Source organism: Harmonia axyridis, chromosome 6 (genome assembly GCF_914767665.1).
Source record: "Harmonia axyridis chromosome 6, icHarAxyr1.1, whole genome shotgun sequence".
Lineage (NCBI taxonomy): Eukaryota > Metazoa > Arthropoda > Insecta > Coleoptera > Coccinellidae > Harmonia > Harmonia axyridis.
In genome coordinates this window covers 19,207,225-19,233,571 of record NC_059506.1, presented here as the reverse complement: position 1 = coordinate 19,233,571, position 26,347 = coordinate 19,207,225, and the positions used below count along the sequence as shown (strand labels likewise).

Here is a 26,347-nt window from a genome sequence, read left to right as displayed (position 1 = left end):
GGAAACTATTCAAGATTTAAAGATTTCAAATTTTGTAGACAGATATTTGGCCATGTAAGGTAAATTTTTTAAATAATTTCACATTTCCAGTGTTGCCGGATGTACGACAATTTGGCAACAACTTTGTTATTTTAAATAGGACATCCGGTATTTCTTTATTTTTTATGATACTCCATAAAATATTAAATCTATACACTATTACTTTTCCATCCCTATCTTTAACGGTTTTTGAGTTATTAATTATTTTTCGAAATTTCAGATCAAATTGGCGTATTACGAAAATGACTCTAGTTCGCTCAATATTTGAGATTTAAGTCAGAAATTTTGCAAGTCGTTAGATATTGATCTGATCTGTGTCACTGCTTTTGAATTATGGTTGTCAATAATACAGGACGGACCAAAAAAATCATCATTTGCCAAGTTACAAAATTGTAAAAAAGTCTATTTTTTCAAATTAGACACCTAGTATATTTTTCAATTTTTGGAATCAGTACAACACACTCTACAATTTTTCTATTCACGTCCCTATACCTATCTCAACTGGATTCCGAGATAAATGCGTTTATTAGATTTCACATTGATTCAATAAGCGTTAATTTGTTTTGTATTGTTATTTTCTCTATGTCGTTCATAGATCGATATATCAATGAATCAGTTCAATCCATAAATGTCAAAATAAACAATTATTGCCTAACAGGTGTTTTGTTCCTGGGTTTTTCTATAAATAATGGCTCAAGAAAGATATACACATGAAGCTTTAATGAATTTATTTGAAATTTTTGGCGAATGTGATAAAGTTTTCGAGCTAAATAAATAAAACGACTATTGCAACTGGTTTCCAAACATTTCAGGATTCAGTTCCGCACCCCCCTCGTCGTAGCCTTTCGGATTTCATTTCGATCTAGTGTACGAAATGCATATACCACACGATGCTGTAGCTCCTCTTTGGTGTTGACTGGAGTTGCATAAACGATATCTTTGATCCTAGGCCAAAGATAAAAATCGAGGGGGTTGAGATCTGGTGATCTTGCTGACCAATCCCAGAGGCCCATACGTCCGAACCATCTATCATTAAAAATTCTTCTCAATTCTGCGGAAACCTGGACAGTTGAATGGGCACCTGCCCCATCTTGCTGATACCAGATTTGACTGTAATTTTGAAGAGGCAAACGATCAACAAACTCTTCTACAACATGTTATATTATACTGATATATCTCTCAGAATTTAGATTTTCGTCATAAATGAAATATTCTAGTTTATTATCCATCAACAAAGCAAAAACATTAAACCCAAAATTAACTTGGTGCCCAGATTCTCGTTTAACATGTGGATTTTCTGACGCCCAAAAATGACGATTTCTTGTATTAAACATTCCCCCCCTAGTAAATTTTGACTCGTCACTCCAGATGATTTTAGATAAAAAATTTGGATCTTTCAGGATGTGGATATTAATTCTTTCCCAAAATACCATTCTTTTCTGAAAATCTTTTGGCCTTAATTCCTAAATCCTAACATATTTGAAATCATGCATTCCATGTTCTGATAAAATCCTTTGCACTGACGATTTACTTATTCCCAATTCTCTTGAGGCGTATCTTATAGATGCTTCAGGATGAACTTCGAAAAACGTTAAAACATTTATTTGGTTATCTTCAGTGTTAACTTCTCTAGGTAAAACTTTATTTTGTTCTCGTAATTTTGATCCAAATTGTAAGAAATTTCTTCTCAATCTTGAAAACTTTTTTCGATTCATTCGAGGAAATTGTGGATATCTTTCATTGGATTTTCGACATGTTCTGTCGACAACTTTGTCACATTCGCCAAAAATTTCAAATAAATTCATTAAAGCTTCATGTGTATATCTTTCTCGAGCCATTATTTATAGAAAAACCTCGGAACAAAACACCTGTTAGGCAATAATTGTTTATTTTGACATTTATGGATTGAACTGATTCATTGATATATCGATCTATGAACGACATAGAGAAAATAACAATACAAAACAAATTAACACTTATTGAATCAATGTCAAATCTAATAAACGCATATAACTCGGAATCCAGTTGAGATAGGTATAGGGACATGAATAGAAAAATTGTAGAGTGTGTTGTACTGATTCCAAAAATTGAAAAATATACTAGGTGTCTAATTTGAAAAAATAGACTTCTTTACAATTTTGTAACTTGGCAAATGATGATTTTTTTTGGTCCGTTCTGTATTATTGACAACCATAATTCAAAAGCAGTGACACAGATCAGATCAATATCTAACGACTTGCAAAATTTCTGACTTAAATCTCAAATATTTAGCGAACTAGAGTCATTTTCGTAATACGCCAATTTGATCTGAAATTTCGAAAAATAATTAATAACTCAAAAACCGTTAAAGATAGGGATGGAAAAGTAATAGTGTATAGATTTAATATTTTATGGAGTATCATAAAAAATAGAAATACCGGATGTCCCATTTAAAATAACGAAGTTGTTGCCAAATTGTCGTACATCCGGCAACACTGGAAATGTGAAATTATTTCAAAAATTTACCTTACATGGCCAAATATCTGTCCACAAAATTTGAAATCTTTACCTTCAATAGTTTCCATAATAATCTAATAGGCCACTCACCTAGGGACATCCAGTATAAGCTCTCAAATAGGTATTTCAAATTTTTGATACTCAAAAATACTAAGCATATTAATCAATCAATCTACAAAAGCTTTATATATTATGTTGTTATGTAGGGCCTTCTCCTGAGTTGTCGGTACGATAGTATAAAGGTCGATTCATATTATCCGACACGTATCGCTTCAGACACCAAGCGAATCGTTTACGACAAATATCATTTGATGCGTTTCATATGAAGTGATCCACATTGTCCGTCACCGATCGTGTCATTCGCCATCCGTTCCGTTCTGTATTTTTCGAGAGAATATTTTGCCTGATGTCGTATGGGCGGAGTCTGTTTGAACGTGTCTGAACGGATAATGTGAATTAGCAGACAGTTATGAAACACGTAATTTTCGTTGGTAATGGAGTCGGAAAATCAATATATTTAGTGCATGAGCAGGAAATTCTCTATAATCTAAATTCTAAATCACAGATTGTATCATTATACTAATGAAAAGAAAAAAATTGGAGGGCAATTGCCGACCAATTCAAACCAGATGGTTTTGTTTTTGAATATTGGGAGTACATTAAATCTTCTTATTGACTTTTCTCTCGTTTCATCTTCATCCAGTAATAATAATGCAATAGCACATAGCTTTTTACGTGAGAGTTTTAAAAAATTTTCGCACCTCAATGTATCCACCGCCTAAATCAAACTGAAACGCTGAATGAGTATATGAACGCGCTCTCCGTTCCGACAATCGATTCGCTTGGTGTCTGAAACGATACGGGTCGGATAATATGAATCGACCTTGAGTAACTGTTTACGACACTACATATTGCAGCAGAAAATAGACAGAACTGAAAAGTGATGATATAAAAATTATCGATACTTCAGCTGTAAAACTGTGTGCTCCCTGATTTGAAATGAAATTTCTTATTATGAAACATTCCAGATCACCGATATGGACGATCTTCTGGAAAAAATGGAGTACTATCTTAACGAATACAATCTTATCTCCAAATCCCCAATGAACTTGGTCATGTTTCAATTTGCAATTGAGCATGTTTCGAGAGTATCGAGAGTTCTTACACAGCCAAATGGAAACTGCCTTCTGGTAGGAATTGGTGGATCTGGAAGACACAGTGCAGTTAAAATGGCCTCATTCATGGCAGAATACGGAGTATTTGAGGTAAAACAACAACAAACGGTCAATTTGTCAATATTTAATTAGAAATTTCACATATAGTAGTTAGAACTATAGGATTTTGTTGTATACAGGGTGTCCCGTAAAGACCACGTCAAACCGAGGGAGAATGTAGATCAAAGGATAACCCACCTGCTATGACAAAATTCCCATTATAAAAGTCTTACCGTTTTCGAGATTCGGCTTCATCACTTATGGGTGTTGCGTATACTTTGTCTTACAGGCAGCCGCAAACAATTGTCATTGTTCACTAAGTAATGCAACATCGAAGATTTCTTAATAGAATTGACAAACTTGATTTTGTCAGAAACGTACCCATTTGGATAAAAACAGCCATATCTTTTTTCTTTGAATAACACATGACTTGTGTGATACCTCTTTGAAATCACTATAAAATAGACAATTTATTGGTGTAATGTGCAGCAGTAGCTCGGTCCTTTTTTCTCCACTACGTTGGGCTAAACTTCATGAACAAAATAATCCACTACCAAAATTTCCAATAAAAATATTTCTCATTGCCCCCTTTTAAAATATTCGGAGGATGTTTTTAATGTAAACGTTCATTCTTCAGCAATATTTCACTGAAAAAATTAACCAGAAAGATGGAAAATTGTACCAACCGTTAGGGCAAAACTATTGAAAGGGGCAAAAATGCATTATTTTCAACAAAAAAAAAATATCTCGAAAACGGTAAGACTTTTATAATGGGAATTTTGTCATAGCAGGTGGGTTATCCTTTGATCTACATTCTCCCTCGGTTTGACGTGGTCTTTACGGGACACCCTGTATGTAAGTTGTAATTTACTAAAACACTGCAATTCAGTTCTTTCTTCCCCAAAATCATAAAATTACTTTTGCGTATCATTCACGTGAGAAACATTCTCGCCCTCGATGTCTCTTGAACTCAGTCCTTCCACTCACAATGTTATCTCTAGGTGTATTTTATTTACAGTTATTTTGTTACCACAAAAATTTATAGGTACTTCCATTAGCTTTAACTACCGGTAGTCGGTACTATAGGATTTTTTTGCTTTTACTAGAATTCCTTCCTTTTTTAAATCCGATAACTCTTACTCAACTTTAGACAAAGCAAGCGGAATTTTTCTAGCAGAGACAAAAACAGGTGATGCATTACTATGGATTTTTGTGAAACTTTTTCTGATGAATTTTTATTGTAAATTTTATACCTGTTTTCTAAGTTCTTGTTGAATTGCTGTACCCACGACCTAGAATCTTATCTTAATTTCAGAAAAACCAAATATCTGATTATTTTCCACAATCAGTGACTAGCTTCAAATTGGTTTTATTAATTTGTAAATTTTTTCTATGAATTTGTAAAATTTTTTATGAATTTGTAAAATTGAAAAAATAATTTTTGGACTTCGAATTGAATAAATGAGTAAATTTTGACGAAATGGCTCAGCTCATTGTGCCATAATGTCAGTGCTCAGTTCATAAGACTACCAAAGAGAAATATGTTTTTGGCGAGTCTTTCTCGGGCCAAGTTAAGATTAGGTTGCGAATAGAATCTTGAGGAAATTTTCATTTCCTAAAGTAAAGTTGATGACCAGTTCATTTCTCTCTCAAAAATGAACTAGTAGTACACTCAAAACCATGAATTAAAAAACATAATGTTGAAAAGGAATGTTTATTATGAAATTTGGCCATGAAATTATTCCACAGGATGTTTCAGAATCAGGGTTCAACAACAAATTCTAATTAACTGAGTATAATGACTAATGAGCCAGCATTTTACAAAAGAGTGAATATGCAAGTTGAAATTTAAAATTTTATTAACAGTTAACTGAAAAAATTTTTCAAATTAGAATAAGAAAACTGCGAGACTTTTTTTTGCACCTGATTGACTTTCAGATCGAATTGAGCCGGAATTATGGAATAGTTGAGTGGCGAGACGATTTAAAAAAATTATTATTGAAAGCTGGTGCAGAAGGGAAAACCACAACATTTTTATTTGCCGACACTCAAATTGCAGATGAGCTCTTCATAGAAGATATAAATACAGTACTGAATACAGCAGATGTACCAAATTTGTATGCACCAGATGAAAAAGGCGATATATTGGAAAAAATGCAAGCTGCTGCAAAAGATTCGGTGAGTGGTGTAACTTACTTATTCCATTCATTACTTCTATCAGTAAGTTCAACCATTTGCTATTGGGGAATCATTAACAGTGTTATGCCTATGAAGTTTTTCAAGTTCACATTGAACATAATTAATAGGCAAATAACACTTCACTCAATGAGTCTTTGGTATAAATGGAAAAAACGCATTTTTTATTCATTCTTCTGCTCAATACTTTTTTCATTAGAGCCAAAATCATATAAGAATAAATCAGTAGTTTGTATAATTATATTTTGTACTGAAATTGTTTGTATTACAGCCAAAGAAAATTGATTCGACGCCGTTAGCTTTATACAACTTTTTCATTGAAAGAGTAAAAACTAATTTGCATGTGGCTTTGTGCATGAGTCCAATCGGTGATGCTTTCAGAATAAGATGTCGAATGTTCCCCTCATTGATAAATGGCTGCACAATAGATTGGTAAGTAGGAATTTCAGAAAAATTTATTGTTATCAGTATTAACGAACTCAAAATAAATTCAATCAAATACCACACACTGGATGTTCTTCAGATAAGGGGAAAGTGATACCAATGGAAAATTTCATTTGTGAATACTCCCATCACACCCATTACAAATAAAAATTATAATATGAGGTTAATTTATTAGCTCACCGACATTTGATCATTCAAAAACTCAAAAGTAAGGACTGTAGGGACTCTACCAGGGACCGTATTCTCGACAAGTGATCTTTCAAAACGTATACGTTCTTTCAGTGCTCTGTACACTGAATGAACGTATACGTTTTGAAAGATCACTTGTCGAGAATACAGTCCCAGGCATCGTTCAACCATTAACATATATCATCACTAAATGCTGCAATGAGGGTTACATTCCAGATCAAACGAAACAGGCGAAGATAGTTCCCATATTCAAGGGAGGGGAAAAACACAAACTGTCAAACTATAGGCCAATTTCTATCCTTCCAATTCTCTCTAAAATATTGGAAATGGCCATAAAAGATGACCTATCAAAGTTCCTTCATAAATTCAATGTATGTGAAGAACAGCATGGATTTCAACAGAATAGGTTCACGAACACTGCCATATCATCTATACTGATTGAAGTGGCTGTAGGATTTTATATATGCCTACTTATGCGTTTCGTCCCTGGCACACACACCGGACTCATCAGTGTGACTTTGGTATAATTGTGTGTGCCGTGTCACAGACGCTTGGGGAATTTATTATTATCGGGAGCCGCCGGGATTCGAACCCGGGACCTTTGTCGTATCTCGGTGCGTGAGTCTACCTCTTAACGTCTAGGCTACCGAATGCTGTGTATATATTGTTGCTATGTGGAGCTTTATGAGAAGCCGCCACATGACTCCCTCCCCAGTGACGGAGGAACGAAACTTATGCGTGTTACGAGGTCATCGGTGCAGCCGGGTGATTGCCGCCTAATCAGAGCTGCACCTCGCGGCATCGTACGGACGGGGAATGCCGCCTATTCACGTCCGGCATACCGCGGCAGACCAAGGAGCACGTATTGCACGTCATGGGAATGGGCGTCTAGAGTTTCGTTGGAAATTGCAGATAAATGGGAGCTATGCATCGACCTTCTGCTTTCCAGGACACATCGTTAAGATGGCCATTCCCATCACGTCGGGCTTGCTTGCTGTGACGACGGAAACACGAGGCTCGGCGTGCCATCGGCTCTAGTGTCCGATGGACACCCCAGTAGCCGTAACGTTGAGCGGGGCAGTGAGTCGCCTCTGCGCTCCAACGCCGCAGTTTTCCGCCATCACGTCGGGGTCACCAATGTAGGATTTTATATATGCCTACTTATGCGTTTCGTCCCTGGCACACACACCGGACTCATCAGTGTGACTTTGGTATAATTGTGTGTGCCGTGTCACAGACGCTTGGGGAATTTATTATTATCGGGAGCCGCCGGGATTCGAACCCGGGACCTTTGTCGTATCTCGGTGCGTGAGTCTACCTCTTAACGTCTAGGCTACCGAATGCTGTGTATATATTGTTGCTATGTGGAGCTTTATGAGAAGCCGCCACATGGCAAACACATTCGACAAAAACAAGATGTGCAAATTGGTGGCATGTGATCTGAGCAAAACTTTCGAATCTTTGCACCATCGAATCCTGTTGCACAAGTTGAAATGCTATTGAATTAGAGGGGTACCTTAGGAGTTGATGAAGAGTTATCTGCAGGGGAGGATACAGAAGGTGTTCATTCAGGAAAGATGTTCAAAGTGGGGAATTGTGGAGTGTGGAGTGCCCCAGGGGTCCATTCTGGGTCCTTTGCTATTCCTGCTATGTATAAATGACTTACCATCAAATGTACAATCAGACGGAAAGATCACAGTTGGCCCTGAAGCAAGCCGAAATTTAGTTCCATGCGAATAAATTCAGAATGAATAGAGAGGAAACACAATATCTTGCCTTTGATGTCCGCCCGAAAACAGTTACTTCATTGAAATTCTTGGGTGTGCATCTGCAACCAAATATAAAGTTTTTGCTTCATATGGAAGATTTAATTAGGAAATTATCGGTGGCAGCGTACACAATTAGAAGATCTAAACAGATTGCAGGAATACAAGCAGCACGACATGCATATTTTGGATACTTCCACAGTCTCATCAGCTATGGACTATTGGTCTGAGGTGGAGAACCCGAAGGACACAGATATTCATTGAACAAAAAAATGAAATTCGTATAATTTGTGGACTCAATAGCACAGAAAGCTGCAGAAGTTACTTCCAACAAGAAAATATCCTCACACTTACCTCGTTGTACATACTTACCTGTATTCTGTATATCCATAGCAACAAGGATAAACTGGCAAGAAATAATGAATACCATGGTTATACAACAAGACATGCGAAAAATCTCTTTACTCCATATCATAGGGTGGTTAAGTATAAACCATGACGCAATAAATATCTACAATAGTATTCCTGCAAACTTGAAAGAGATGAACAAAAAAAGACTAAAACAAGAGCTGAAAAAGATATTATACAAAAAAGCATACTACACAATTGACGAGTAAGGGACAGATCATCTTTGTTAGATAGTTTGTCTCCAAATGTTGAAGTGTCATATACCTAATTGTTAAATTAATATTGATGTATTTTTTTTTTTTTTAAATTGTAACTATTTATTTTATTCCTTGACATGAATTGTTGACTCCCCACGTAAAATTTTGGTGAGTTAAAATTATTCACAATGTACTTATTTTCCTGTGAATAAAGTTTATTATAAACTTCGTCATATAAAAGGTCATGTTATTTTAACAAATAAACATTGTTGTTCCTGCTTTTATTATTATAGGGAAATAAATGGCTTCAAAAGTTTCACTCATATCTATTAATAGTCCAGTAAATATGTTTATTTTACCTGGAAAAAATCAGAGCTTAATGAAACTTCTTCAGGTTGTTCGGGGGTGATGTGGGATGATTCTGTCAAGATATATAACACGAAAACCCTATGCTTATTTGAGGACAGCCAAAGAAATTCAACATTTTGGGTTCTTTACAGTTTTTTGCTCATTACTTCTAAACTAAGTAGTTTTCGACAAAACGTTCATTTTCAAAGTTTCAGAGCGTTGAATTCTCTACAATTTTGTATCTACAAACTTTTTCCTGAACCTAATATCAACCGAAATCAAAATTAGATATTAGAGGGATATCAAGGAGTGTCTCTTAATTCAAAAGACATTGGACAATGGTCGAATAACCAGTTTTTTTTGTTTATTACTCTTTATTCCGTCCAAGACTTATGCCTGGGTACGCCACTGCATGTTTCAATTTTATTCTAAAATCTGCATCTGACTCTGAAATGGAATACATCTAATATAAATAGGGGAATTATGTTGTACATCTAATATAAATTATGATTACATAACAACAATAAATTTGAAAGCGAACAATAAAAGGCTAAAATTATGTAAAAACAAAATAAAGGACACAATCTATCACATTGTTTAAGGGTGGATCAACAGTTTCATTAATTGAATTCTTAGGAGAATTACATACAGTTTTTTTCATGGTTTTATAGTCATAATTCAATTTCACAGCCCTGAAGAAGATATAATAAAATCGAAATTGTCGGAATTGTTTCAAGAAGTGGTTTTTTATTTCCATAGACCTGCAACCTGTCAACAAAACCGATATATTTATATGGTTCGAAAAGCTTTAGTGGCCAGCAGGCTTTGATTTTCTTTCGGTATTATTGTTTATAACTGTTAAATGTAGAATATAAAATACTTTCAGGTTCACAAAGTGGCCAGATGATGCCTTGGAAAGGGTTGCCGATATGTTCCTTTCGGAAACTGATATTAACAAAGATATGGTAGTTAAGTGCGTATCGATTTGTCAGTATTTTCACGTGACAGTTCAGGAACTATCGGATAGATTTAAAAGTGACAAGAGAAGAATAACTTATATCACTCCAACTTCTTATTTGGAACTGATTCAAACATTCAAAAGTTTGTACTACTTGAAGGTAGAACAGATTACGACACAACGTAACAGGTGAATATTGGCAGGCTAGTAGACTTCATTTTTTTTGCATTAATAAAAACATCTGAACATAAAGGTTCCCTCCCCTATAAAATTATCATTCATTTTTGTATCGAGTGTATTTGATTTTTTAAATATTTTGTATAATTTTTGCGATAACATTCTCTATTATTATCAAGAGGAAAATTTTGGATTTCCGATTTCTTGGAAGCTAGAAAGAAGACACTATTTTTTAACAGCTAGTTCCTGTCCAACTGAACCAAATCTTTGAAATCTATGGTTGAAATTGAATTTAGAACTACAAAAAATTTCTTTGTATATACATCACTTTTGATATTTCTCAATATTCCTTCTTCACTACCAGATTCCCTTTTTTTTATTTCAGATATGAAACTGGATTGGACAAACTGGATTTTGCCGCAGGACAAGTCAGTATAATGCAAGACGAATTGAGGGAACTGCAGCCAAAACTGATTGTAGCTTCCGCAAAAACGGATAAATTGATGATCAAAATCGAGCAGGATACCGTACTCGTTGAAAAACAGAAAGAGGTAAATTCGTAAATTATTTTTGCAAATCTTTTGAGGTCGGTCCTCCAGACCAGAACCGTTGAAACGGTTAAAATAGAATAATATCGAAGATTATTTCCTAATATCTCTATGGATCTACCTAAATCACAATGAAGCTTCATATAAACTGTAACGTTACAATTGCCCATGAGACTCTAAAGACTAATTTCTAGGGGTGATTTGGCTTATTTGGCAACAAAACTCCTACCCAGGTTTTTACAAGTTTAATAAAATTAAAATATACAATGATCGATCCTTTTCACTCTAAACAAATAATAAAATAGAAACTTAACTTAAAACGATTTTAAATGAGTTACTCTGCTACTAGGATGGATCCTCTTCTGTAAATTATCTTCAGCCTTCTGAACACCAATTCTTATCCGGAAGCTCCAGTCCTCATCCAACGAAGTTGATGTGATAATGCCAGGTATTTCGCAGGAATTCTTTCAGATTCAGGAACTAAAGTGGTCTAACGTACTATCCCAAATTCTGTATCTCAAGGAAGGTTTCTGTTGTTCCAATTCCACGGGAGGTTTTCTTTGTTCCAATTCCACGGTAGGTTTTCTTTGTTCCAATCTCACGGGAGGTTTTCTTTGTTCCAATCTCACGGGAGGTGCTTTGAGAAAATGAACAACGATATCAGAATATGTTAACTGAATTTACAACTCCTTCTCGGATTTCTAACCAAGAAATTACAAAGAAATCATTACATTTATTATCAAATAGACCTGAGAAGGAGTTTTGCTGACATTATTTGACACAAAAAGAATTCTACCAAACCTGAAATACGTTTCGACAAGATGGATGACTCTAAAAAAAAACTACTGTTTCAAATTAAATTGATTCGTTCTGGTCAGATTATTACTTGTTGAATACAAATATTCATGTTAACACTTACCAAGGAATCCCGACACAATTCTCGCCGATAAATCAGATTCCGAGTCTCAAATTAAATTAATGACTGAAATCTAAATCTTAGGTACGTATTCTTGCTGAAGTCTCAATAATCATTGAAAATCTTTCAGAAGATTCTCTTTATATCCGCGCATCTGCGTTCCGACCGATGGTACACGATATGATACGATTAATTGACAAATTACCGCGTCTTCAAAAATTCCAGTAGCGTAACATGGAATGAAGCGTGCAAAATCGTTGCAAAACATTCAAGATGGAAAAATCCAAAATTCTCTGAAATGCTTCCTAGATTCCGGTAAACAACCTCAGTCTTTATATGTGCCCACTTCAGATAAATCGCAAAAATCTGTTTCCATTTAATAGAGACGAAAAAGCTAACATTTATGTTTTAGAGATTTTCCAGCACCCCATAACACGGTGTTTAGTATGATTTCAGATGAAGAGTTTTTTGAGGCTGAAGGAGGTTTATCTGATTAGGGATTTACGGCCAACTTGATATTCAAGCAACTTGGCTCAACCTCAAGCTGAAGTAGCTTGAGCTTGACTTTCAACTCAAATTCAAGTCAAGTAGTAGTTTTTCAAATTTATCTTAATAAATAAATAAATACTTGCAAAGCCGTGAATCCCTAGATCTGATCAATATTGTTCTTCTGTTATTAGCGAAAGACAAGAAAAGCATTGTGACAGAGTCATTGTCACAGTATTTTTTCATCTCATCCATAAACACATTATTTTTATGTTTTCAATCGAATGAAGGGGTGCTGCAATAGATTCAAAATATCAATTTTTCAGATAGTAGGAGCCGACGAAGCAGTTGCCAATGAAGCAGCTGCTGCTGCTCAAGCAATTAAAGACGACTGTGAATCAGATTTATCCGAAGCAATACCGGCTTTGGAAGCTGCTTTAGATGCATTGAATACCCTGAAACCAGCAGATGTCACTATTGTGAAATCCATGAAAAATCCACCATCAGGTGTTAAATTGGTGATGGAAGCGGTGAGCAGGACTCATTCATATCGAATAAATATTTCATTATGAAAATTTAGATTCTTCTTAACAGGCCAATTAAAAAGTCCCCGGTCTGCCATAGCAAAACACATTTTTTTGGCAAAATTCGATTTTATTATTCAACATAGTTGCCTTCGAGAGCGATACAGCGTTCTTCCAACTTTTCGATACCATTTTTGTAGTACGACTTGTCTTTTGTTTCAAAATAGGCCTCAGTTTCGGCGATTACTTCTTCATTGGCGCTAAATTTCTTTCCAGCGAGCATTCTTTTGAGGTCTGAGAACAGGAAAAAGTCGCTGGGGGCCAGATCTAGCGAATACGGTGGATGCAGAAACAATTCGAAGCCAAACTCATGCAATTTTGCTATTGTTTTCATTGATTTGTGACAAGACGCATTGTCTTGATGAAACAGCACCTTTTTTTCAAATGGGGCCGTTTTTTGACGATTTCATCCTTCAAACGATTCAATAACGCTATATAATAATCGCTGTTGATGGTCTGGCCTTTTGGAAGTAATCAATGAATATTATGCCTTGCGCATCCCAGAATACTGTTGCCATAACCTTGCCAGCTGACTGTTGTATTTTTCCTCTCTTGGATTCGGTTCATCCTATGCAGTCCACTCAGCTGACTGTCGATTAGACTCCAGAGTGAAATTATGGAGCCATGTTTCATCCATTGTCAGATATGGACGCAAATATTCAGGTTTATTGCACTTATCTTCAAACACTGCTTTGAATAATCAACACGTTGTTGCTTTCGATCGACTGTAAGGTCACACGGCAATAATTTTCCCCACAGCATTTTCATATACAAATATTTATGAATGATATGTTGTACACGTTCAGATGATATCTTCACAATATCTGCTATCTCGATCAACTTCACTTTACGGTCATTCAAAATTATTTTCTGAATTTTTTTGATTTTTTCGTCGATGAAATCCTCTTTTTGGAGTCCACTGCGTTCGCTTTCCTCGGTGCTCATTTCACCACGTTTAAACTCAGCATACCAATCAATGATGGTTGACTTTCCTGGTGCAGACCCCGGAAACTCTTCAACAAGCCAAGATTTTGCTTCAACTGTATTTTTCCCTTCAAAAAGCAATATTTTGTCAGCACACGAAAATCTTTTTTTCCAACTTTTTTGAATAGCAAAAGTAACAACACTGACAACGCAATTTCTCACAAACTGATGGTCGGACTGCTATCAAATTTTGACACGTATCGTTTGAAGGTTCGTACCAAATAAAAATCATATGAATTTAATACTAGCACCACCATCTGTGCATCAGACCGGGGACTTTTAAATTGGCCTAATATATCAGTCATGAAATAAATGGTATATTATAAACAGCATCAGATAGAGTACGAAAAGTTGAGACTTCTTGGATTATTTCAAATGTTTTTGAATCAGTACATTGTTCAGGAAATAATTGCTTGGTATAGCTACATCCTATCAGAAGCTGACAATAGTCGCACATTATACATATTTAATAGTTGCTTAATAATTCAAAAAATAAACCAAATATCGGACTGGTTAATCTATAGATCAATAGATAACCATAGCGACACGTGCTGCCTTCGGGGAAAGGTAACGATAGACCGGTTTCGCTCTCCATAGAGCTCATCAGTATCGCTCAACCTAACCAACGAAAACAATCAAGAGTAACTCCTGCCAGTCCGATATTTGGTTTATTCACTTTAGGTTTTTTATTAACATTGTTACATTCTCCAATAGGTCTGTGTCATGAAGCAAGCAAAACCTGATAGAAAACCCGATCAAGCTACTGGCAAAATGGTGGAAGATTGGTGGGGACCATCTCTGAAACTATTGGGTGATATGAAGTTCCTTGATTCACTAAAGACCTACGATAAGGACAATATCCCTGCACCAGTGATGAAGAGGATAAGAGATAGGTGAGTCATAGAGAAAGTCATAGTCAGAAGACGATCAGAAAGAGTATTTCTGGAGGGAGTACAATGGAAAAGGAAATCAGTATATATTTATCAAGGACGTAATAAAATATACCATGTTATTTGTAAAATAACATGTGTTGCCCTCTACTTATATGCTTCGTAGAAAGAAGATAAAGACAATGTACAACTTCGAACACCGTAAAAAGTTTGGTCATCGCAGGAGCGCCAGAGGGGAAACCTAATGTTTGACTGATACGGAAAGCCAAGCGGTGGTAATCCCTCTTAAGACTTAGGCCGTTCTTCATGATAATATTCAACTAGCTGGAATGGAATTAGAGGTTTCTTATATCCATTTCTTTCGGCGATTTCAGAGATTATACGGAGTGGCATAATTTCTGAACCTTCATATGTCACTGCAGGTGTGCCACAGGGTTCAATACTGAAACCGTAGCTTCATGTTGTGTATATGCATCATCTTCCAGTGAATGTTACGGCTGACAGAATATGTTTGCATGTAAGTGACACTGGTTTTTTGTATAAATCGAAGGAAGAGAACACACTTCAACTGGCATCAGATAAATCAATTGACATGACAGAAAATTGGTTTAGTACTAACGGTTTCCTCCTGAACCAAGAAAAAACTCAGAAGCTGTCGGTGTCGTTGATAGTGGAAGCTTGCGATACTTGGGAGTGGAGTTTCGGTCCTCAATCAAATGGAAGTGTTATATTGAACGTTTGTAAAAAAAACTTTCCACATCAATTCACATGGTAGGGAGCATGAAGGAAAGAGCTGATATTTACACTGCAAATCTAACCTATTATTCCAGTTTCTATAGTCAAATGTCATATGTGGTTGTCTTATGGGGGGCACTGCAGATGCTAACATGGAATTTCCAAAACAGAAACCTGCTCTGGGGACAATGTTAAGTTTGAGTGTTAAGGTAAGCTGTCGAAAGATATTCAAGAGCCACTTACCATCACGTATGTATTCATACTTAGCGCAGTTGACTATGTCCATAAAAATAAAGAGAAGTTTACCACAAATGAAGACTTCCTCCATTATAAGACCTAGAAAAGAACCACAATTCCATGACCTAGAGATCACCGACTATCAGCTGATTTCAAGTTGTTGAAGTTACGCACTTCACAGAAAGATTTAAGTGTTTTTTCTTCGAAGAACTTCATATAGAATGGAAAAGTTCATGCAATGCTCAAGTTTAAACTTTAACTATTCTATTCATATTTTTTATATGAATTCTCATTTTAGTCTTTTGTAATGATTGCTTTCTTTTGTGTGTCTTTTTTTTTCATATTATATTTTGACATCCATGTGAGTCTATTTGATGGGTTAATATTACGTTAATAAAAATAAAATCCCTTTCAATACTAGATATTTGGAATTGGAAATGAGTAAATTTTCAAAAAAAAGTTTTATGTTTTCTTTAATTCCTTGAAACATACTGAAGAAGGAATAGGTGTTATTTTTGCACCATCGCGTCTATTCAGTTTGAGAGTTAATTGTTCTAATTGATACACTGAGGAGGAGAAGAGGTGAAAATCAATTTGAGTTTTCTTGCAGATTCATGACTGATCGTGAATTCGATCCAGACCGTATCAAGAGTGTTTCGACAGCCTGTGAAGGATTATGTAAATGGGTGAGAGCTATGGAAGTTTACGACCGAGTCATCAAGATTGTAGCTCCTAAAAAAGCACGGTTGGAGGAAGCCGAGGGCGAATTAGCTGTGCTTATGGAAACTTTGAATGCAAAAAGAGCACAATTACAAGAGGTACTAATAATTTCATAGATTGGGTCGTATTCATAAAAAAAAGGTTATGCTTATACTTGTAGAATATAAAGGAAATCCTTCAGCTTGCATTCATAATATTCCGAGTAAAACCTTATACTAATAGAGTATGAGCATATCCTTCAAAAAAAGTATTTGGTTATTCATAAACGTTACCTTTTACTCTAAATGAAAAGGATATCCTTCAATAATTTCGAGTGTGGTCAGTAGCAGACTCAGTCGTATAGTGATCAGTTGTAGCGATGGCAGATGTTGTGGAACTGAGAGAGATTAAACACTACAAAGAGCGTTTATCAACACCTGTTCGTGATTAAAAAAAATTATATCGGTTTCAAGAAGAAAATGTGCAATGGCTTGCTAACAGATTTTTGGGAATAAATAATGCTGAAACTCGAGGAGGTGCGTTATCATCCGTCCTTGAAAACGCAGATATGTTTACGCTATCTCAGTGATCCTGGGTATCAGAAAGGCATTGGTCAAGAACTGGGTGTAAGTCAAGCTACAGTATCTCGTACAGTGACTGCCCCAATTGACAACATAGTGGCGCAATCAAATTACTGGATAAAGTTTCCGTCTACGAACAATGCACTTATGGATGCCAAACAGTTATGGCAAAGCAAATATAGGTTTCCAACAGCAATTGGCGTAATTGGAGTACCTACGTAGGAATTCTGAAACCAAATCGCCATGGTGATGAGTATGTCAACCGGAAAGGTTATCCTACACTGAATGTGCAAGCCACTTGTGATGCAAGAGAAATGTTCACTAGTACCGACGTTAGTTGGCACGATTCAAAAATGTGGAGAAATTCACAAATAAGGATTCAATTACAAAATAAAAACAACGTCGTGCTACTTGCTGATGCTGGATATGGTATAGAGCCGTGGCTCATGACTCCATTCCGAAACCCCGCTCCATGTTGACACCTGCCGCTGCACAGTCGCAAGCCAACATGCCAACAACCATTTACTTATTCTTGGAGGATATTCTTGCAAGTATGAGGTTATCATTATGAATACGAAAAAAAGTAAATGCTTATATTCTTACCTTTTTCTTCAATTCAAAACCTTATACTTCTACCTTATACTTAGAAGGATATTCTTTAGTTTTATGAATACGGCCCATTGTTCTGATTTCTGTGGTATAATCGATCAATTCTTCAACGCCTCGTAGCATTAAACCGTGGAAGGATATTTAGTTCTTCAACGTATTTTAGTTACATGTTCTTACTTCTAGTCCAATTTTTTGTGAGGAGTTGATTATATCCAAGAAATTTCTGAATTTAACTAAAAAAATGATTTAATCCGAAATACATATACATTTTTGAATGAACAATGTTATTTTTATGGTTTGGTACCGATGTTTAATGGCAAATATCGAAAGGATAATATCAAACAGGGGCCAAAAAGGGAGCAAAGGTCTTCGAGGTTGCATTGGATGTTGGAAACGAATGAAACCATGTAACAATAAAACTCGAAGTAAAGATCACTGTTTCCTGACGAAAAGGTTAGGTATTAAGTTTTAAATTCGACACTTATTGTGCAGAATGTAATTGACAGCATAGTGGCGCAATCAAATTACTGGATAAAGTTTCCATTTACGAACAATGCACTTATGAATGCCAAACAGTTATGGCAAAGCAAATATAGGTTTCCAACAGCAACTGGCATAGTTGACTGTAGAAATTCTGAAACCAAATCGCCATGGTGATGAGTATGTCAACCGGAAAGGTTATCCTACACTGAATGTGCAAGCCACTTATTGTGATGCAAGAGAAATGTTCACTAGTACCGACGTTAGTTGGCCTGGTTCGGTCCACGATTCAAAAATGTGGAGAAATTCACAAATAAGGGTTCAATTACAAAATAAAAACAACGTCGTGCTACTTGCTGATGCTGGATATGATATAGAGCAGTAGCTCATGACTCCATTCCGAAACCCCGCTCCATGTTGACACCTGCCGCGGCACAGTCGCAAGCCAACATGCCAACAACCATTTACTTATTCTTGGAGGATATTCTTGCAAGTATGAGGTTATCATTATGAATACGAAAAAAAGTAAATGCTTATACTCTTACCTTTTTCTTCAATTCAAAACCTTATACTTAGAAGGATATTCTTCAGTTTCTGTGGTATAATCGATCAATTCTTCAACGCCTCGTAACTTTAAACCGTGGAAGGATATTTAGTTCTTCAACGTATTTCAGTTACATTTTCATACTTTTGGTCCAATTTTTTGTGAGGAGTTGATTATATCCAAGAAATTTCTGAATTTAACCAAAAAAATGATTTAATCCGAAATACATATACATTTTTGAATGAACAATGTTATTTTTATGGTTTGGTACCGATGTTTAATGGCAAATATCGAAAGGATAATATCAAACAGGGGCCAAGGGAGCAAAGGTCTTCGAGGTTGCATTGTATGTTGGAAACGAATGAAACCATGTAACAATAAAAGTTGAAGTAGAGATCACTGTTTCCTGACGAAAAGGTTAGGAATTAAGTTTTAAATTCGACACTTATTGTGCAGAATGTAGAGGTTTATTCAAGAGTTTGTATATCAAATCCCTCAATCATGATCCAATGATCATGCTTTGAAAATTTTCTATGAAATGAGTAATATAAAACTCAGCCAACATACTTATGAACTGAAAAGACCATTAAAAGGGACTAGAAAAAATGTCGGATTAGTTATGATCGAACTAATAGCGGATGAAAAAATAATAATACTCAATATTTCAATTTTTTTTTGCACTTAGGACAGTATAATAAAAGGTTTTGTATTGATTTACTGAGTTCATTTTTAATTTTTGATTCATCTTGAATTTAGGTTACGGATAAATTACAAGCTTTGAATGATGAACTTGCTACTGAGACTAGGAAAAAGAAGGAATTGGAAGATTCCATAAATTTATGTTCTCAAAAATTGGACAGAGCAGAGAAACTGATTGGTGGATTGGGAGGAGAGAAGACTCGATGGTCTGACACTGCCAAATCACTTCTTGAACTACTTGGTAATGTTATAGGAGACGTGATGTTGTCCGCTGGAACTATAGCTTACCTGGGTCCCTTTACTGTAGATTTCCGGTAAGGATTTTCGTCATTTATTCAGCTGGAAATTCCAAATTGTTTCTATGAATTTTTAAAAACGTCTGGAGAATACGGCGAGTGGGGTAGAACTTCCCATTTCAATGTTTCCAAGTATATGTCGACTACTTTCGCAACATGAGGTCGAGCATTGTCATTCTATAAAATTACTTTATCATGTCTCTCGTTTTATTGCGGCTGTTTGTCTTTTAATGCTCGGCTCAAATGCATTATTTGCGTTGAATAACGATCGCCTGTAATTGTTTCATTCGTTTTTATCAACTCATAATATACTACACCGAGCAGATCCCACCAAATACTGAGCATGATCTTGGAACCGTGAGTATTCGGTTTGGTCGTCGACGTGGAAGCATTGCCATGGTTTTCTGCGCTTGGATATTGAACCCAGTTTTCGTCTTCAGTCACAATGCGATGCAGAAATCCTTTCCGTCTTGCCTTGCAAGCAGCTGCTCACAAGCAAACAAACGCCGTTCAGAATCTCTCGACTTCAACTCGTACGGCACCAAATTTCCTTGATTCTGAATCATTCCCATGACTTTCAGACGTTTTGAAATGGCTAGTTGCATCACTTTCAATGATCCTGCCAATTCTTGTGGCGTTTGACACGAGTCCTGATCAATGCCACCAATTCTGCATCTTCGAAAACTTTTTCTCTTCCACTGGACTTCGACGTCAAAATCAAAATAATTTCTTATTTTTCGTTGTTATCATGTTAGCCATGATATTGAGGCCGCAGACAAGCAGCCAGTACAAAAGTTCATATGTCATTCGAAAGATCACTAAATGGGGTAGTTTTTGCTGAAAAGAAAACAAGTTCATGATCATTCATTTTCCTACCTATTGGAAAAATATGAATGATATTGTTCACCTAAAAATAGTTATGTTTATCTACTTACCACACCCGCAGTAAGAAATTTTTTGGCACAAAAAAATTCTTGTGTTATATCTAATTTTATGCTCTTTTGAGATATGTAATCAAATTTGATGAGGCTATAAGGATAACTGGAGTGTGATGGATTTTATAAACAAAATTGAGATATTTCGTTAAAACACGAAATGTCGAATTGTAGAATTACCATCAATATTTCGACCATGTGTTATATGACATTTTTTGTGGAAAATCGCATGTAGTAAATTGTGTAAATTGCCCTTTTTGAAGACAGTACTCCGACAATTTAAGCTCTAAACTGGTACTTCCCTGAAAAACATTCCATAATGCAGTTATGAATTTTGTTCCTCACTCTATCCACACATACTTCTTCTGTAGAAATCCTTTTTCTCGGCTGAATTTAATATATTCCGAAATGAAAAGCCAGCTTAATATGTCATTAAAATTCAACAACTTTCTCAAACTACGAATAAAAGAAAATTGATACAAAACTAAATCACACGACTATACGAAGTAAACAAATTAATTTATGGTAATGAACTAGTTTTCACTTTTTTGTTTTAATTTTTTTGTTACAGATTAATTCTAAAAATTTAAGTAAAATGAAACAAAAATGTGAAAGAATCATTGAAATATCTCTAGAAATGAAAAAGTTATGGGACTTTGAAGTTGCGCTTGGAAGAATAATTTCATAGTACGCAGGCAGCGTCTAGTGTGTGACGTCACGCCACTTACACGAGGCGACTGCTTTTGCAGGGTGCTTACGAATTCATTGGTGTACAATCACTTGTGCCGTTCGTGTCGTGTTTTGTTCGTTACGCGATGGCTGAAATAAAAAAAAATCCTACAAATATTGTATTGTGCCTATGTGTGCAAGCACGACAATTAAAAACCCCAATAAATTGTTTTTTCATGTACCAAATGACATGAATCAAAGGAAGAAGTGGTGCAAATTAATGAGGCGTGACTTAATTGGACCTAAAACTACTTTATATGTGTGTGAAGATTTTATACGGGCAGTAAACATTACTTTTTTCCTTTTTTACTTTTTACTCCTCACATAAATATGTTTTGCCATTGATAATGGATAGACTTCAACAACCAGTACTCAACTACAAACTGTTTATGAAACGTTTTTTAAATAAATCATCGTTATAAGTTGAACCATGATGAAGCAAACTCAAAAGTAGATACTTACTTGAAAAGTTCAACTCCTTTTATTTCAGCACTGACATAAGATGGATTTGAAGAAAAAACTCCATCACTGCGAATATATCTATTTTAGGCAAATTGTCACTTTGTCCTTTCACGAAGCCTTCTTCCATTATGGTGACATAAAAACAAAACTCGAGTTAAAACTACACTGTACAACTACAAACGGCGCGAGAGCCTTGGCGCGGCTAAGTATTTAAACGTAATTTATGGTGTAGCGATCATAGGCAAGTGGCGTGACGTCACAGACGAGTCGGATACCAAAGACGTTCCTCGCTAAAATACGTAAATTCAAATAATCTATTTCTCAGTCATTTATTGATGGATTTTCAAAATTTTTTCACTGATTTATCAGTTTTGCTCTATATTTTAATTCTATCGTGTCAAATATAGTATTATCAACATCACTAAACTAGTCCATTGAAGTAACCATCAGATTACCAAAAAATCCATAAATATCGTTTCTGGATCAAACATTCTTCCAAATACCTTCAATATTGCAGACAAGAAATCATGAAGAAGTGGAATGTATTCGCCAAGAATTCTGGGATCCCTTGTTCCGATGTATTCTCTTTGGTCACCACCATGGGTGAGCCAGTTCTGATTAGAGCTTGGAACATTGCTGGTCTACCCGTTGATAACTACAGTATTGAAAATGGAATTATTGTTAAAGAAGCAAGAAGGTGGCCCCTGATGATTGATCCACAAGGTGAGCATTGTTTGTTTTTTCAGAAGAAAAAAACTTGAATTATTATTGACAAATGAGACCTTAGATATAGTTTAAAGGTGGTTTTCATTGCACTGCGACCTTAAGGTCTACAGTGCCCTCATCATAGCTGTTCTCGAATTTTAGGGGTGTCATTTTTCCATTATAGGTTAGGTTACAAAAGAAAATTTTTATGTTACGAATAATTACTAACGATGTACTCTCAGAAGCAAAAGAGAAATATAGAATTCAAGAAAATGTGGGTGCTCACTCCGCTTTTCAGGAGTTTTAGTTTTCTATTATAGGTTAGGTTACAAACAAAAATTTGTGTTACTAACAGTTACTAACGATGAACTTTCAAACTGAATTTTTTTTTTCGAGAAGGATCGAAAAGAAGCGTGATGTTGGCACCCCAGCGAAAAAGTGGGTGCTAACTTCGCATTTAAGGAGTAATATTTTTTCATCATAGGTTAGGTTACAAACAAAATTTTTGTGTTACAAACAGTTATGAGCAATGGACTTTCGAACTGATTTTTTTTTTCTTGAAAATCAAAAAGAAGTGGACACATTTCTCAGCTCCGTCTCTCTCGAGTGGTAAGTGGTAGTCGAAATAAATAGATCGTAGATATCATACAATAAAGTTCAGTGAACATAGAATCCATCGGGTTTCTTATTGTGAGTCAATTCTTATTTGGAACCAATGGGAAAATCAAAATGAGAAATGCTTGTTGTTCGAAAATAAATAATAGGACTCACTCTACTAAGTCTTTGTCAGAGCTTTCTGAAGCTTAGAGTTTATCTCCATGTTCAAATGATTCGGAAATGCTGGGTGGCAAATCCCCAATTTTAAATGGATTTTCATTTTCACCATTAACTCTTTGTATCTATGTTGTTATCAGTGAAATAAATCATTAGTCGTATTATTATAACTTGGGGATTAAGTTCATTAAGATCATTTTTCTCCGAAATGAAATTCTAGAATTTCCTTCATCTCTTCGTAATGTATGGCGAACTAAAGGGCTTCAACAATTAACTGATTGGGAAAAGTCAACGGAATAGAAGGAATTGGAAATATGAAAGAAAGATAGGGACTTAATTTTAAATTAGTTCAAAATTGATCAACAGAAAAATCTAATGAAGAAAACTAATGTTTTCATACTGCTGGCAGAACATGAAAATTGAGGAATATAAAGTATAATAATAAATTATTGACAAGCTGGTGTCAGAGAATCATTCAAATATTGATTTATATAATCCTTTTTTCGGGTTTCATTGAGCTGCCCTTGAATCATGAATTCACCCATTATCCAATTATTTCGTAAATATATTCCATTATTCTAATTCTATTATTTTCAGGTCAAGCAAATAAATGGATAAAAAATATGGAAAAGTACAACAAATTGGCGGTAATCAAGCTGACCGACTCCAATTATACAAGAATCCTTGACAATGCCATCACATTCGGCACTCCAGTAATGTTGGAGAATGTGAATGAAGAAATTGATGCTGTATTAGATCCTGTTCTTGCTAAAAACATGTTTAAACAGCAAGGAGTGTGGTATCTGAAATTTGGCGATAATGTTCTTGAATACAATTTCGATTTCCGATTCTACATAACCACAAGATTGAGAAACCCTCACTACTTGCCTGAGTTGGCAGTCAAAGTAACACTACTGAACTTCATGATAACTCCCCAAGGTCTTCAGGATCAACTATTGGGAATAGTAGTAGCAAAAGAAAGACCAGAGTTGGAAGAAAAGAAGAACGCAATAATAATCGAAAGTGCTAATAATAAGAAAACTTTGAAAGAGGTGGAAGATAAGATATTGGAGGTGTTGTCATCTTCTGAAGGAAATATTTTGGAGGATGAAACAGCCATTAAGATTTTATCCTCCAGTAGGGTACTATCAGAAGAAATACAAAACAAACAGAAAATGGCTGAAGTAACTGGCAAAGAGATTGATTTTGCTAGAAATCAATATATTCCAGTTTCCAAGCATTCGTCCATTTTGTTTTTCTGTATTTCAGATATGGCAAATATTGATCCGATGTATCAGTATTCTCTGAACTGGTTTATAAATCTTTATAATCAAGCCATTATAAATAGTACAAAATCCCAAGTGCTGGAAGAGCGAATTGGTTACCTGAACAATTATTTCACAAACAGCATATATAGAAATATTTGCAGATCACTCTTCGAGAAAGATAAGCTGATTTTCTCATTTGTCTTGACTGTCGGCATTCGAAGAGCTGAGGTAAGATTTCTCAATAAAATTAGAAGAAATTCTAAAAAAAACTATAATATTCGATTTTCACCAACTTGTATTCGTAAGAATCATTCGACGGTGGTAACATTTATCTGCCCTTGTCCTCAAATGTAATTTTACAATGCACAACTTAACAACATCCAGAACATAAGAGGGAAATAATATACTGATAAATTTCATGAAATGATTGATTTTTTATTACAGCAACTCATAGACGAAGAATGTCTAGCATTCTTACTGACAGGAGGTGTGGCTTTAGATAACCCATATCCAAATCCTGCTCCTGAATGGTTGTCGGAAAAATCCTGGTCTGAAGTTGTTAGATCCAGTAATCTAAAAGGGTGAGTTTTAACTGAAGAGACTTTACTGATAAGAATGAAAATAAGTCTAGCATGAATCTTCACTTCCGGTTTACCTTCACTTTGCTGGATTGAGTACGATGGAGTATTTTCGAAATCTCTTGAAGATGATAAGAAGATATTCCACATGTTCCTCTATAGAGGATCAGCACGTTATCGCTGTAGCTGCAGCAGAATTTCAGTACTCGTAGAACATCGATGAATCCCGGGAAGGTCTGAGCATTGTCAGTATAGTTGTCTTGTCGATGTGTTACCTAGCTAGGGGGATCTGGTTATATTCTCGTACAAGTTCGAGGGTTAAAAGGATTTTATTTCATTGGAGAATGTGAGCGTAGTCCTGGATGTGCCTCAAAGGATACTGGTCGTGGATAGCCTGGAAGTTCATGGATCGGTAATCTCTCCATTCTAAAAGAATGAACCAAAGAAAGTTATAAAATACCCTTCTTTGGTGCGAGGTACAGCGGCCGAATTTTAGTCGGAGCATTGCTTTGAACTCTTTCTTGGTTGCTCCGAACTTTTTTGTTACCAAGCCTCGTGCTCTCACAGCATCTTATGGTCCATGGGTGGTTTTTATATGATTCCTGCTCTTTTTCTTGATTAGTACGGGTGTTCCTTCTGGTCTGGATATACCAGGAAAATATATTGATATCTTTTGGTATCTGACGTTGACAATCTTAACTTCTGGGATGGCATACTCAGCCAATTCTCCTTGAACAGTAGCATTTTGTAGAAATTCAGTAGTCGAAACCGATGAGGGGTTTTGATACATCTGCTATGACCTCTATTTGACGTCTTGAGGAAGAAAAGGGACCCATGCCGAACGAGTCGCCAGAATTATCTTTAACAAAATCTAATCAGTGAACACACCAGTATTGCAGACATCTGAGGGGGGGTACTGATCTTTAACGTATCAATCAATAATAAATTCAAGGCTCTGGATCGTTCCGTATGTGCTGCCAACTTCGCTCTAGGAGTTGCTATCTCCCGATTCAGTCGTCGGATGAGCTGTGACTACTTCACACCGATGATGAACTCTATGCTGATCGATCTGGTGGACATGAGGTCGGGAGTCTTCTATTATGTAGTCTGCGTGGACCGTCAAATCTTGAAGGTTGCTATCTTTGACGAAGGCCAACGACGCCTGGACACCTTTGG

The 26,347-nt window shown here is 35.7% G+C and overlaps 1 protein-coding gene across 1 annotated transcript in view; it reads left to right on the top strand.

Annotated features, from left to right (window-relative positions):
* Nucleotides 1–26,347, top strand: part of LOC123681653 (dynein axonemal heavy chain 3) — a 134,611-nt gene that overhangs the window by 78,962 nt on the left and 29,302 nt on the right. Inside the window, exons 34-45 of the mRNA XM_045619881.1 lie at nucleotides 3,564–3,800; nucleotides 5,688–5,927; nucleotides 6,217–6,377; nucleotides 10,184–10,444; nucleotides 10,818–10,983; nucleotides 12,709–12,912; nucleotides 14,665–14,843; nucleotides 16,423–16,630; nucleotides 19,482–19,738; nucleotides 22,364–22,569; nucleotides 23,923–24,821; nucleotides 25,038–25,174. Of these exons, the coding sequence (XP_045475837.1) occupies nucleotides 3,564–3,800; nucleotides 5,688–5,927; nucleotides 6,217–6,377; nucleotides 10,184–10,444; nucleotides 10,818–10,983; nucleotides 12,709–12,912; nucleotides 14,665–14,843; nucleotides 16,423–16,630; nucleotides 19,482–19,738; nucleotides 22,364–22,569; nucleotides 23,923–24,821; nucleotides 25,038–25,174 (3,155 nt within the window). The remainder of the gene's footprint in view (nucleotides 1–3,563; nucleotides 3,801–5,687; nucleotides 5,928–6,216; nucleotides 6,378–10,183; nucleotides 10,445–10,817; nucleotides 10,984–12,708; nucleotides 12,913–14,664; nucleotides 14,844–16,422; nucleotides 16,631–19,481; nucleotides 19,739–22,363; nucleotides 22,570–23,922; nucleotides 24,822–25,037; nucleotides 25,175–26,347) is intronic.